The 15311-nt window shown below is 42.4% G+C and overlaps 1 protein-coding gene across 22 annotated transcripts in view; it reads right to left on the bottom strand.

The window, feature by feature from the left end:
- The window catches only part of LOC148014173 (protein NEOXANTHIN-DEFICIENT 1), a 70526-nt gene extending 60475 nt beyond the window's left edge, over positions 1-10051 (bottom strand). For 2 of the 22 annotated variants that reach the window (XM_087667221.1, XM_087667242.1), the window contains exons 1-7: positions 9710-9913; positions 7695-9575; positions 7128-7254; positions 5517-5600; positions 5370-5433; positions 5201-5271; positions 5068-5122 (exon numbers count right to left, since the gene is read on the bottom strand). In XM_087667221.1, the coding sequence (XP_087523347.1) occupies positions 5068-5122; positions 5201-5271; positions 5370-5433; positions 5517-5600; positions 7128-7201 (348 nt within the window). In that variant the 5' untranslated portion in view covers positions 7202-7254; positions 7695-9575; positions 9710-9913. The other 20 variants (XM_087667234.1, XM_087667231.1, XM_087667226.1 and 17 more) reach the window with 20 other exon arrangements.
- Between the last annotated feature and the right edge of the window lie 5260 nt (positions 10052-15311).

Below are 15311 nucleotides of genomic sequence, written 5' to 3'. Positions count from 1 at the left end.
GTGGAGTAACACAGAGTGTGTACGGCAAACATTGAGAGAGAAGAGAAACTCAGAAACACAAGAAGAACACAGTGATGATGCAGTGAATCATGCTATGAGAAGAAAAGTTGATACAACGGAGCCAAAGCTCTAAAGATAATTGCATTGTCCTCTTTGGATCAAAAGATAGCACCTTTGGGGAATCTGCATAGTGAAGGGAGCGAAACATGGTCCTCCGAGCAGTGGACTATCGAAGTAATCACTAGAAGGTAAAGGACGATTGTTGAGGGAGCAAACTGCAGTCCTCTGATGCCGTTGGAGATGTGGAAGATGATCACCAGTTGTCAAGGGAGTGAACCACAGTCCTCTAATGTCAGGGAGTGACCTAGGCAGCAAAACGCAAATCTTAGAATATCAGAGCTATCAAACACAAGGAGAGCAGCCTAGATATTGATGCCAGGTGGATAATGATCAAGGTCCTAGTAGCCCCTCTGATAGACGAGTGATGGCAGGTGATGGAGGAGCAACCATACTACAAAAACGCAAGTCCCAGCAGCCCCTATAATAGATGAGTGACGCCAGGGGATGCAAGAGAAGCTAGGCTGCAAAAATGCAAATCCCAACAACCCCTATAATGGACAAGTAATGAAATCATTGATGCTCTGTGATGTAGACTGTCGCCAGAGGCTAGGATGCTGATACCAAGCTAGAGATGATGACGCCAGGCAAGAAGATCTTCATACTAAAGAACGCAGATGAAGGTGGAGCTTGAAGGAGAAGGGTGTTGACACCAAGTAGATGATGCTAACACCAGGTGAAAGATGCTCCAAATGCAAGGCCTCATGCTAGAATAGGGCACCTGAAGCAAAAGAGGAAGGGTGAAGGCAACCAAGAGCCATGAACCGCAATGTCCTCCTGAAGGGGTATGAGGGCAGTGGAAGGGGCTAGTGAGAGAAGCGAAGGGTGTCTGATCATGGAGGAAGAGGGGTGAAGAATGACTGAAGACTGGTAGTAGGAGTGTAAAGAATAAAGAATGAATGAAGTGACTACCTATTTTATAGGCATAAGCTGTCTAGGGTGGCGCACCACTGTGTGGACGCCCACTGAAAAAGTGGCCAAAATGTGGACACCAACCCTTTTTGGGGCTGTCAGTGCAAAACCCTAAATGAAGTGTGTAAACTGAAGAAGTGGTTTCTCAATACCCCCTCTTAGGCCCAAAAAGGGATGATTGCAAAGAGAGAATAGGGTTTGTGGGGTGTAACACAGAGTGTCTACGGCAAACACTAAGAGAGAAGAGAAACTCAAAAACACAAGAAGAACATAGTGATGATGCAGTAAGACAAGTTGATACAACAGAGACGAAGCTCTGAAGATAACTACACTGTCCTCATTGAATCAGGTGGCAGCACCTTTGGGGAATTTGCACAGTGAAGGGAGTGAAACATAGTCCTTCGAGCAATGGGCTATCGAAGTAATCACTAAAAGGTGAAGGACAATTGTCGAGGGAGTAAACTACAGTCCTTTGATGCCGTCAGAGATGTGGAAGATGATCTCCAGCTGTCGAGGGAGCGAACCACAGTCCTCTGATGCTGAGGAGTGGCTTGGGCAGTAAAACGTAAATCCTAGAGTGTCAAAGGTGTCAAACACAGGGAGAGCATCCCAGATGCTGACGCCACGTGGATAATGATAACGCCAAATGATGGAGGATGAGCCGGGCTACAAAAACGCAAGTCCCAGCTGCCTCTATGATAGACAATTGACGCCAAGTGATCAAGGAGAAGCCAGCTACAAAAAAGAAGGTCCCAGTAGCCCCTTTGATAGACGAGTGATGCCAGGTAATGGAGAGGAAGCACACTGCAAAACCGCAAGTCCCAATAGTCCCTGTGATAGACGAGTGACTCCAGGTGATGGAGGAGAAGCTAGGCTGTAAAACACAGATCCCAGTAGCCCCTATGATGGACAAGTGATGAAATCATTGACGCTCAGTGATGCAGACTATTGCCAGAGGCTAGGATGCTAACGCCAAGCTGGAGATGATGACGCCAGGCAAGGAGAAGATCTCCACATTGAAAAACGCGAGTGAAGGTGAAACCTAAAGGAAAAGGGTGGTGACGCCAAGCAGATGATACTGACACCATATGAAAGATGCTCTAAATGCAAGGCCTCATGCTAGAATAGGGCGCTTGAAGCAAAAGAGGAAGGGTGAAGGCAGCCAAAAGCCACAAACCACAATGTCCTCCTGAAGGGGTGTGAGGGCGGTGGAAGGGGCTAGTGAGAGAAGGGAAGGGTGTCTGATGACGGAGGAAGAGGGGAGAAGAATGATTGGAGTGGTGGTAGGAGTGTAAAGAATGAATGAAGTGACTACCTATTTATAGGCATAAACTGTCTAGGGTGGCACACCACTGTGTAGGTGCCCACTGAAAAAGTGGGCAAAATGTGGATACCGACCTTTTTGAGGTTGTCAGTGCAAAATCTGTCTCCTAGTAATGCAACAAAAATGAAGGAGGAAATCTATAGATGATGTCGAACCCGCAACCTATCTGTGTCTTTTGATGAGCAGGATCTTTAGCTCTCTGAGCTCCTGCACTCTGATACCATGTTAAAATAAACAAGTTTGCTCTGATACCATGACAAAATAAGCAACAATGCAGCGAGACAATAGGGTTTGTGGGGAGTAACACAGAGTGTATATGGCAAACACTGAGAGAGAAGAGAAACTCAGAAACATAAGAAGAACATGGTGATGATGCACTAAATCATGCTATGAGAAGAAAAGTTGATACAAGGGAGCCGAAGCTTAGAAGATAACTGCACTGTCCTATCTCAATCAAGCGGCAACACCTGTGGGAAATCTGCATAGTCAAGGGAGGGAAACGCAGTCCTTCGAGCAGTGGGCTATCAAAGTAATCACTATAAGGTGAAGAGCAATCATCGAGGGAGCAAACTGCAATTCTTCAATGCCATTGAAGATGTGGAAGATGATCACAAACTGTCGAGGGAGCGAACTGCAATCCTGTGATGCCGAGGAGTGACTTGGGTAGCAAAACACAAATCCCAAAGTGTTAGAGCTATCAAACACAGGGAGAGCAGCCCACATACTGACGCTAGGTAGATAATGATGATGCCAAATGATGGAGGATGAGCTGGGCTGCAAAAACGTGAGTCCCAGCAGCCTTTGTGATAGACAAGTGACGCTAGGTGATGGAGGAGAAGCCAGGCTGCAAAAACGCAGGTCCCAGTAGCCCCTCTGATAGAGGAGTAATCCTAGGTGATGGAGGAGCAACCATGCTGCAAAAACGCAAGTCCCAACAGCCCTTGTGATAGATGAGTCATGCCAGGTGATGGAGGAGAAGCTAGGCTGCAAAAACGCAAGTCCCAGTAGCCCCTATGATGAACAAGCGATTAAATCATTGACGCTTGGTGATGTAGACTGTCCGCCAGAGGCTAGGATATCGATGCCAAGCTGGAGATGATAACACCACGCAAGAAGAAGATCTCCACACTAAAAAACGGAGGTGAAGGTGGAGCCTGAAGGAGAAGGGTGTTGATGCCAAGCAAATGATGCTGATGCTAGGTGGAAGATGCTCCAAACACAAGGCCTGGTGCTAGAACAGGGTGCTTGAAACAAAAGAGAAAGGGTGAAGGCAGCCAGGAGCCATGAACCGTAATGTCTTCTTGAAGGGGTATGAGGGCAGTGGAAGGGGCCGATGAGAGAAGGGAAGGGTGTCTGATGACGGAGAAAGAGGGGGTGAAAAAGGACCGAAAAGTGGTGGTAGGAGTGTAAAGAATAAATGAAAGGATTGCCTATTTATAGGCATAAGCTGTCTAGGGTGACACACCACTATGTGGGCACCCACTGAAAAAGTGGCCAAAATGTGGACAACAACCCTTTTTGGGACTGTCAGTGCAAAACCCTTAAATCAAGTGTGTAAGCTGAAGAAGTGGTTTTTCAATAAGCACCAGCCATTTGGTCACACAAATTCTTAATCCGAGTAATGAACGCTTCAATTGACTCTCCTTCAACAAACTTCTCCACTACTAGTTGGGCCACTATTGCTTAACCATGCTAGTGCCAAAACACTTGCTGAAAATTTGCGGCCAGCATAACTAAAACATAAGACTCAAAAAGAATCCAAAACTACTGCCAAAAACCCATGAGATGCATCCATTACTAGCATAACTCAATTGTTTTGGCCAAACAATAGCAAAATGGAGCCAAACACATATCTAGGTTGCGTTAAGGGAAAAATAGTAGATGCTGGATCAATATTCGCCTCTCTAGGATATTTAATCATGGCCATGCAAATATCCAATATGAAAAAATTCACATGTAGTCCTCTTCTCTATAATTTCACAAGAACCAACTTGCCTAGATGCAAACTAAAATGCAACTCTTACAAATGAGAGAAAACATATGGCAAACAATCAGTACAAGTATTATGTGTAGCCTCAAGAAACTTTTGAAGATATGGTTGAAACAATCCTAGGAAAGGATAGGAAGAGAATATTTGACCTGCTTTGCAGAGCCCAATAAAGAGATGGCCAGCAGTACTGACTAATGGAAGACCAACAGAGAAATCACAGCTAGAGGCCATGTCTCCCTTGATAAGGAAGACGATACATATGCTTTCTACTGATTTACAGTGCTTTCCTTTTTCCCTACAAAATGCCTAGACACCTTAAGACAAGGGTAATGTTACAAGCCTTGTTATCCCAAATGGAGTTCAAACTCTGCATAATTACCTCTGTGCATGTATCAAATAGAAAGCTCGCCCTCATGTAGGACCAAAAATTCACATCTCATATGATGCAAGTGGTGGAAATATTCAAAATATGGTGATCAAAGCCTCTAAGTAAGACATCTCTTTGAGAGGGAATGCATGGAAAAACAATAGATAAGTGTTTTAGTTCTTATTTGCTACTTCAAGCATGATCAGGCAATGACAATCACGATCGTAAGATCAATGGTTAGGGGAATGGAATTAAAAGCCTTGTATACTTTAAGATAAGGCAAATTTTGAGGTTTTCATACTGATGAAAAGAGTCTTCTATTGTGACAAAGTTTACAAACATTGTGAGCAGACTAACCTTTTTTCCATGATCACAAGCCTCCTCACTATTAACAAGAACTCGTGCAGCCCACCTATATCATAAATAAGACTTCAGCTATGTAAAGCAGAACAGAATGCTTACTAACAATTTCATGCTCTAAAACGCTTACGCGCAAGATGTAGGGGGATTCCAAACCGTGCCTGCGATTACCACAAGCTGCAACCCAAAAGTAGACAATGCCTAAGATCAAATTGTTAGCATATAGTGACCATGCATTGCCCCAAATTTTCAAGGCATGACGGTAATAACAAAACTCTGAAGTAGAGGCTTGAGTGAACCTCATCAAAAGCGCCCGCTGGACTTTCATCATATTGAGCAAGATATAAGCCACCCAAAGTATACCTATCTCACATAAACATCTGCAATGAGTTGTTGACCAGATGGTTCCTTTGCTTGACCAAACAAAGTAAATGCACAATACTAACCCAAAAGCCTGAACAATTTTGAGATCTGATGGAATAAACTTTCTGGCAATATCAGCTTTCACCAAATGCAGCTGGTAGATAGCCCTGCAGTATTACAAGCATGTTGTTAGTGATACTTCAACCCAGTTTCAGAAAAAAAAACAAACGACCAAAGTTTTTATCAAACCTCGTTGCAATTATAATACAGGCAAGCACATTAACAATCATCAAATAAAAAGTTTTTTTTCACCTTGAGGAAGCAAACAGAAGAATAAAGGAACACCTTGAAAAACCTGACAGCCTTGAAGAGGGGAACTGGTATAGGTTGCTCTTTCATCTTGCCACAGACTGGGACTTAAGTAGACTTTTTTGGTGTGCCTTTGATTGGGTAATAGTTTGAAAGGGTGACAGACACTTAGGCATATGTAAAGCTCTTATGATAAAAATGTTCAATTAGGAACTCATAAGGGTTTTATGTTAGAGCTAAGAAGAAGCACAAAGTGCAGGATTATGCCATGTCCTGATCGCTCTTGTAGCTTTCCCTTGCTCCCACAACCTTTAGTCCTTTCTACAGTGGCATAAACAGTGATCACTTCTACATAGGCAACTCAACTATGTTTATAACCCATTGATGTTAGTAGTTTCAACTCTCAACGAGGTCACAATCAAGAAAGTTTCCATAGGTCTAAGTACATTCTGGAAAGGCTCTACATAACCCCAAGTACTTCAGCAAGAAAAATCTGAAGTATGTTTACCACCAAGTTACATTTGGGGCATATTAACAACCAAGTTTTCATATTCAAGACAAATGTCCCAAAGACGGCCTTTCAGAAAGTCTTTTGGTCTCACTAATGCAAACAGCCATATTCAATGGTTATACTGGTAGATTCAGTCCCAGATAGGGAAATTTGTACTCATTTTTAAGGATGGCATGTTACATTTTTTGCAGACATTGGAATAGTAAAAGCAGGTGTCCATCCTGTCCTGTAGTTGTTAAAGGAGAATGTATTGCACATCAATATACAGAGTCATCCACTTTGGTCTGATGTAAATGCAATACATGTGATATATGAGCAAATAAGATTATATTTTCCTAGAGTCCAAAGCTATGCTAGCTGACATCATCTTCTCCAACTGGCGGCTCCTCTTAAGAAGTAACTGAGAAAAGGAGGATCTTGCAGAAAGGATGTTGCAGTCAAAGGGAAGGCTTTGCAGCATAACATTTGTACTTCAGTTGGTCTTAGTCTGGCCTTATTGATTGTGATTCACATAGAGTAATTTTTTATGTCTGCACATATGCTCTCATCACTCTGAAAGCCATTTTAATAAACTCATGTAAAGTTAAATCAAGATGGATCAAGCACAGCTGCCTTCAAATCTACCAAATATACACATACTAGCCAGCTGGTGCAAGTATGCATCTAAGAACTCTGCCTTAACTGCTTTCTTTGCTATGTCCGAACCCATCCCCCCCAACATTGAACTTCATTCATCTGACTGTATATCACATGCTTACATGAGTCAACAAGCACACACAAACTATAACCTAAAAGATGGAGAGACCTCCCAAATTAACCTATTTCTCAAGTGCATAAAAGACTTTCTCACTTGCCCATGCTGAAATCTCTTCACCTGCCACTAAAAATCCATGGAGGCCCTGCTTTATATCCTGATGGGGCCTGAAGGCTTAGGTGCTGCTTCTTCATTTGACAACCTCACAGGCTGTTTTCACGTCCTTCTTGCTTGTATTTTGCAGGCCCTGAAGATATTGCCCTAGATGAGTTAAAATCACCTGACAGACATAGATCTGCTCCAGAAAATACAGAACATTTGAAATGTCAAGAAATTTTCTCACACAACTGTTGATAAAAAGGCAATAACAAAACATTGAATGCACATTGTTTAGACTGCTCATAAAAATCCAAAAAGAAGACATTTTATAGATAATTTTTGTAGATTTCTGTGAATGCTTCTTGTTCAATGGCACTTGCTACGAACACCTTCTTGGAATTAAAAATGGTCCTTAAAACAGAATGCTTTGCAAAGGAATACAGGCTAGCAGAACAATTGAAGCTGCCAGGAAGAATGAACACATCAAACAGGTGAGGTTAGTTAGAAGCTGTATCAAGCAGCACTTTGCTTCAACTGGTAAGGTTAGAAATAAATATCTTTGCGCAGAGTACTATATAGGGGCCTCACTGGTAAATTAAGGAAAATCCAATGTAAAGGCTTTTGTTTTTTAAGCATCAGCAGTGCCAACCACCTGCCCATCACACCTCTGCATTAGCACCAATAATAATGGACAGAGTTCCATATAACTACACATCAAAGACCTGAAGTCATTTGCTTCTTGAGTAGGGAATCAATCAGGTCTTCGATTCAACCACCTCATGCAAGCTACTAGTGATGTATATGCTGTCTGCCTCAACTTCCACTGCATTAAAACAATAAAAGAAGTAAAGTATCTGACCACTTTCTCAGCATGCTTTGAAGGTGTTCTCTGACTACCGTCACACCATGCTTGTTGATAGCCTTGCTTCAGCAGCCTCAGCAGCCTGTATGAATCAGAAAGACTATCCACAAAACTACCTTCTGCATTAGGGCTGATTACAGCATATCATACCTATTCATTATTAACCAGAGGCTGTGCCTTTGAGCCCAATGGCATTTTTTGTAGAGATAACTTTATTTCTGGCTATGCTGTTCAAAGTTTGTTGGGATCTTGCTCTTTACAAGATGCCTCCTGCTGCTGTTGGCTGCTGGTTGGCTAGGGAATCAGGTCTTCTTCTGCTAGTCTCATCTGAGGTACTGGTGATTGCTCTCTGTTTGCCTCAACTTCAATAAGTCAAAACTACAAGAGAAAGAAGTTTTAGGGTTCCTTGCTTGTGCTTCACAAGCTCCTGTTTTCTTGGCTTGCATGTAAACAAAGTCACCTATGTTTCTGGACTGCTGGTTTTAGTATCTGTGGAGGATGACACACATCTCACCACCACTCACATCTTCGTTTCAGCTGATCTCATATTACATGCCACACTATCAGTGATCCTGTGCTATCCGCCTTAACATTCACTAAGTTAACAAAACAAAAGAGGTGCAGGTGAAAGCTGCAATGTCACTACCTTCACACCATGCTCAAGCACTCCTTTTTAGCACGGCCAAATATCTGCCTGTAGAGATAGAACTAACCACAAAACAATCAGAACTCTGCAATAGCACCCATAAGATGTCCATCCCTTGAGTCCCACATATGGTTCACACCCAAAGAGCTGTGATTAATACCTCTACCATGAGAAGAAAGCAGTGTAGTGATCACTAATTAAGCAGTTGTGGGCTCAAATTTCACTCACTACGAAAAAGCCTCCTCCCGCGGCACCATAGCAGCAACACCTAGGTTTCTGATGACGCTGTTCACTATGTGTGTGCCACTTTTACAAGCTTACTGTTACAGTGGCTTGCCTGCTGGGTAGGTCATATTAGTCGCATGCAAGTGTGTGAATTGTGGACCTGGGGTCATTGCAAAAAGAGAAAGAAAGATGGTGAAATCATTGCTTTCTTGGGTTGTCAATTGGCTAAGGCTAAGAGTGCCATGACTGAATATTGATCTCATAATAGTCACATACCTAGCAGTGACTTACATAAGCCTATTGAGAGTCTGTACGTTTCAAAGCAGCTTCCTCAAATGTCTAGGGCAGAAAGACAATCTGAAAATACATAACTTTATATGAAACATGAAATGTAAAACGGTCCGAATGTTCAAAATTCCACCTTTAGGTATGATGATGAAGAGGAATGTAGGTTGAGAGGGTGCCTATATAGTTCAACAAGACACTCATGGTGAGCCAAGGACTCAACTAGCAAGACTTAAAGCGCAGTAACGGATCCTAGAAAAACCTGACAGCAGGTAGATTGCTTCAGATGATTGAGAATTCTGTGCAGAAATCATCATCATCATCAGTAAATACTGTGTGCACGATGTGAAAACAAGATGGGCACCTGATAGCTCTCCTGGGAGCTTTTGATGACACAAACCCAGTCTGCTGGCCAATTCAAGGAGTATGACAAAGCTCGGCCATGGTTAACCTGCCAGGGAAAAGAGGCAAGATTCGTTAGTTTAATTGTTTTTGAGACGATGATATTATGTATCATTTGATGGGATAACCAGCCAAGAATCGCCTCTTTTAACTGTCTCAGAAAATCTGTGCAACTGCAGCTACCTCAAATTTCTCTATCCATTAAGGATGCAACGTCTAAACTCAGTTGTAGTGCACTCGGGCACCCCTCCCCCAATCTGGGTTTATCACTTCACGTAGCTACTCAATCGGTTCACATACGTATATATAGGCACATACAGACAGACAGACAGCGAGAGAGGGAGGGAGGGAGAGAGAGAGAGAGAGAGAGCGCGTTTCCACATCAGCGCACACCTGATAGAGAAAGAGCGGGCCCGGGCCCCGGGGGGTTCTTATCGGACTTCGTGATGTGAAATAGATATCTGGCTTCACGTGTTCCACATTCGAATGATTTCCAATGATTGGTTGGATAAGGGGCCAGCGCCCCTCTGGCTTTCAACAGCACACCTTTGAACAAGGGGTAGCCTAATAAGAGTTGGTGGTCCCATGCACGACCCTCGGACTCACCCAAGGGACTTTGCGGACTTCGACAATCCATAACAAGAGTCTCAACTGCAGCTTCTCCCACCACATGCCCACGATCACAAGAAGTTTTAGACAAATTCCTACTATGACCCATATCGTGTTATGATAACATGGTAAGCTTTTGCAAGCAAGGGATCGCATACCTAGCTAGGTGCGATTGGGGGAAAAGGACTACCAACCCCGACATGCATGCAATGACAAGGAGTTTTAGACCTCGGTCTAGCAATCCCCTGCGCCCCCCCCCCCCCGGCGCACCTAGCTAGATATGCAATCCGTCCCTTGCAAAAGTTCATGATGTTGAATACTAAAGGGAAAAACAATGTATAACAACTGTGATGAAAGTGTTAAAAACTTCTTGTGGTTAGAAGCGAGAGAGAAAGATTGCACTTGGGGACAGAAGGTATCCACTGATGAAGTCCATAATGCATTTACACCAAACAAGAGTGAACTTCAATGTGTTCACCAAGTATCCCCCCTTTTGAGGGATACTCTCTCAAGAAACTATAGCTTCGCGACTTTCTCAAAGTCCAAGTTGGAGGTGCCCACCCACACATTACTTACTAGCATAGCTTACACACGTCCATTCAACATGCATGTTAAGTGTAGACATGAGGACCCACCTAGCCAACGCTCCCCCTCAAGCTCAACTGTATCTCTACAACTCCGAGTAAGCTTCTAAGTTTTCGAAGCTTCTTTGCACCTAATGCCTTTGTGAAAATATCAACTATCTAATCATGTGTGCTAATATATACCAAGTCAATCTCTCCTACAAAAACCTTCTCTCTCACAAGGCACTGCACCTCGATGTGTTTTATCCTAGCATGGAACATTGGGTTCCTAGCTAGCTATATGCTACTCGTGTTGTCACGGTGAATGACAACTGGACCATCTCCTTGCACATCCAAATCACTCATTAAATTTTGCAACCATATCACCTCACATGTTGCTATACTTAGTCTCTGTACTCGATAAAGCAATTGTAGGTTGCTTTTTGATGCTCCACGTAATTGCTAGACTACCAAGGGGAAATATGAATCCGCTAGTAGATATTCTATCAGATATACTACAATCCCAATCTGTATCTCTATATCGAAACACATGTATATCCTTACTACCTCATTACAAAGTCCATAATGCAAAGTGGATTTCGCATACCTCAATATGTATCTAGCTGCATCTAAATGAGGCTTTCTGGGCATCTACATAAACTAACTAACAAGGCCAATAACATAACTCAAGTCTAGCCTTGTGATAGTCATGTAAATCAAACTTCTTACTATCCTCCTGAAAAGAGTAGGGTCTTTTATCCGATTCCCAACATCAGCACCCAACTTCGCATTTTGCTCCAATGGCATTGAAAGGGGCTTGCATATTGTGATACCATACTTGGATAACATATCCAAGCCATACTACCTTTGGGATAGGCATATAACGTTATTACATCTAATCACATCAATACCGAGAAAGTACCTTAGCTCACCCAAATCCTTCATCTCAAACTTCTTCTTCAAATGGTCCTTGACTTTAGCAATCCCACTGTCACTATTACTTGTAATAATCAAGTCATCCACATAGATGACTATGTCACTTCTTCAAACGATACTTGACTTTAGCGATCCCACTGTCACTATCACTTGTAATAATCAAGTCATCCACATAGATGACTATGATAACCAAACACGCATCTCCCTTTCCCACATAAAGTGAGTGATCTGCATTAGAAACATAAAAGCTAATGTTAACAAGATACTTGACCATGCTCTGGGTGCTTGCTTTAGCCTATAGAGAACCTTCTTTAACTTGCATACGTTTTGTCCTCATAACCTATTGGCTGCTCCATATATACCTCTTCTTGCAATTCACCATGCAAGAAGGCATTCTTTACATCCATTTGCTGCCAACTCTAACCTTTGGCTGTTGCCAAAGCAATCACAAGTCTAATAGTTGCCATCCTCGAAACTGGATTGAATATCTCTTCATAATCTATACCATATGTTTGAGCATAACCTTTTGCAGCCAGCCTAGCCTTATACCTACTAACATAACCATCTACATTATGCTTAATTTTATAGACCCACTTACAACCAATAGCTTTCTTTTCATTCGGCAATGATACTAGATCCCAAGTCTTGTTAGCCTCTAATGCAACCATCTCCTCATCCATTGCTACATCGCAATAAGCATGACCAACAACATCCTCAAAAAAAGTGGGCTCAACATCCTCAACCACCTTTATTATATAAGTATAATAGCGAGTTGTGTAACCTTCAAAACCAAATCTTTTAACATGTATTTGACCATGCTAGATCTGTGTACCACAAGATCACTTGATGGAACCTTTGCATTACTTTGTTCTCTATGTACACCTGGTGTCTTGACTGAAGGAATACCAAGCTCATCATCCAAATTCTCTAAACCACTTGAATCTCCATCAAACCTCAAATGATTGGCAGATGCATCATTACCATTTAACACTTTCTTCTTTCCTTTGTCTTTACTTGCAACACTTGCAGATGCACTTAAAGATGTGGGGCTGATCCTTAGTCTCTAAACTAAGGGCTAACTGTAGGTGTAGTACCAGATAATGTTCCTGATCCACTAAGGCTCCATGATTCTTGCTTTTCTTTCTATATATAACTATCACGATCATCATCAACATCTAATGCATCACCACCAGATGCATACCAACTACTCATCTCATAAAAAATAATATCCATGCTCACTTTGAACTTACTTGTGATAGGGTTATCATAATGATACCCTTTTCTACTCTAAAGAGTATCCATTGAAAATATATTTTTCAACCTTTGGATCAAGCTTCTTTCACAGCTCATTTGGCACGTAAACATATGTAATACAACAAAATACTTTCAACTGTGACACATGGAGCTTCTTGCTCGTAAAGCATTCTGCAAAGGTCATTCCATGGGCTGCAACTGTGGGTGTTCTATTCATAGTAAAGACAACAATATGAAAAACTTCAGAAAAAAATGTATTGGCAATTTCTTTTCAGTCAACCATCAATGCATGTGTAACTTTTGCAATATGCTCATTTTTTCTTTCTACAACCCCATTTCGCTATGGGGTATACTTGCAAGCAAACTATCTCTTCATCCCATCAGACCTCAAGAAGTCACTCTGAACTCATTAGAGAGGTACTCTCCCCCTCCATCTGACCTCAAGCACTAAACTTTCAAGCATGTTTCTGTTTCAACAACAACCTTGAAAGTTTTGAAGTGCTAAAATATATCACTCTTTTTCTTCATGAACTACACCCTCTTGAGAATAGCAAATGATACTTGATATATGTGCCCAAAAAAGGCTGAAAGATAGACAAATGATGTATGCTCTAGGAAGAGATGATAGAATCCCATATGCACAGTGAGGAGAGTGGTACTATTCAAAAGGCTATAAAGGCATGTACTTGACACTCATTTCAATGCAATGGAACTATCAGTTTGAGTCACTCGATATTATTTTTATGAGTCCAAGCTAATCTATCTTGGAATCTAATTCACTTGAGTTACAATCCCTCGTTTTGATAATGTATTGTGTGTTTGACTTGCATCCACCATAGCTAGCTAGCTCTAGATCCGTGTTTCTCAGCATGGTATCAGAGCCATGGCTGAGCTAGACAGCTAGTGGGTATAGCTTCCTAACATTTCCTTATTTCTTGCATATTCTAAATCATCTCGTTCTTCTCCTTGTACAAGCCTATTTCCCATCTCAATATCTCAAGCTTCAAAAATTCTTAGAGGCCTTCCCTTCAGCACTCTTCTTTGTCTCACCAGGGTGCGCCCCACCTCAAGAAGAAGATCAGAATCTACTACTATTCAAGGTGGTTTTTTGGTTTGTTTTTTCCACTCTGCATGGTGACGAGAGGTCTGCTAACCATGTCTTCTCTCTCCCCCCTCTCTCTCTCTCTATCTCTCTCTCTCTCTCTCTCTCTCTCTCTCTCTCTCTCGCGACAACGGTAGAGAAGACGCAGATGGAGACGCCATGACAGAGTCCACAACCCTTCCCGAGGTCCTCAAGGCTCCCATCCGCCCCGACATCGTGAGCTTCGTCCATGCTAACATGGCAAAGAACAAGCACTAGCGATATGCCATCAACAAGCGTGCAAGTCACCTGACTTCTCGAGTCCTGGGGTACGAGCCGCATCGTCTCGTATTCCTTGTATTCCCAGTGGAGGCACTCATCGCGCCGGCCAGGGAGCCTTCGGCAATATGTGCAGAGGCAGGAGGATGTTTGCCCCGACCAAGATTTGGCGCCGATGGCGCCGCAAGATCAACATCACCCAGAAGAGGTATGTCATTGTCTCTGCCCTTGCTGCCATTGCCATTCCTCCCTTGGTCCTCGCCCATGGCCATAAAATCAAGAAAGTTGCAGAGGTGCCATTGGTCTTGGATGATTTTGTTGAGAGCGCAGAAAAGACTTATGCTGCTATCAAGGTGCTGAAGAAGATTGGAGCATATGATGTTGTGCAGAAGATTGAAGGTGTTGGGTCCCCGAATGGAAGGACCATCCGGCCTGTGGTTGTTGAAGACTGTGGCCAGTTGTAGCTTGTCTTTTATGTCCCTTGTTTAGCAATAAAACTAGTGTTGGGTATTGCCTGGGTATTCTGAGCCCTATTTAGGACTACTCTTGATAAACTGAGGTAGCTACATAGAGGGAGCTGCACTCTTTACGGAAACTTAATGATTTGTCTACACCATGTGCAAATATTTAATGCCCATAAAATCCTATGTATTCCAAGATCTATGTAATGACAACTTATAGCAATATATCTATCCATCTCAAACTCACTAAGAAAAAGAACCTCGCAAAGAAGACTAGAACATAAGTCAAAGATGAAGAACATGAAGAAAACAAGACCAAGAAGATTATAAAGAACAAGAAGATTGAAGACATAATCGGAGGGTGCCAAAGAAGCATAAAGAAGATGAAGAAGATACTTTCCGCTGCTACAAACCAACAAAATGGTTTTGCAAATTTTTTTCTCAAATTCCCATAGTGGATGTAAAAACCCTACCAAGATGTAAAGTTTCAAGTCTTAACTTGACTAGATTGCCAAAGAGCTAGTCTCCTGGTCCATGTTCACATGTAGGGGTTGCAAAAGCCAACAAGGGTAGAGACTCGTCATTTGAGGGGGGTGTTAAGA

The sequence above is a fragment of the Lygodium microphyllum genome, chromosome 25 (genome assembly GCF_053477565.2).
Source record: "Lygodium microphyllum isolate KBCC chromosome 25, Lygodium_microphyllum_v1.1.10, whole genome shotgun sequence".
NCBI classification, from domain to species: domain Eukaryota; kingdom Viridiplantae; phylum Streptophyta; class Polypodiopsida; order Schizaeales; family Lygodiaceae; genus Lygodium; species Lygodium microphyllum.
This window is presented reverse-complemented; position numbering and strand designations above follow the sequence as displayed.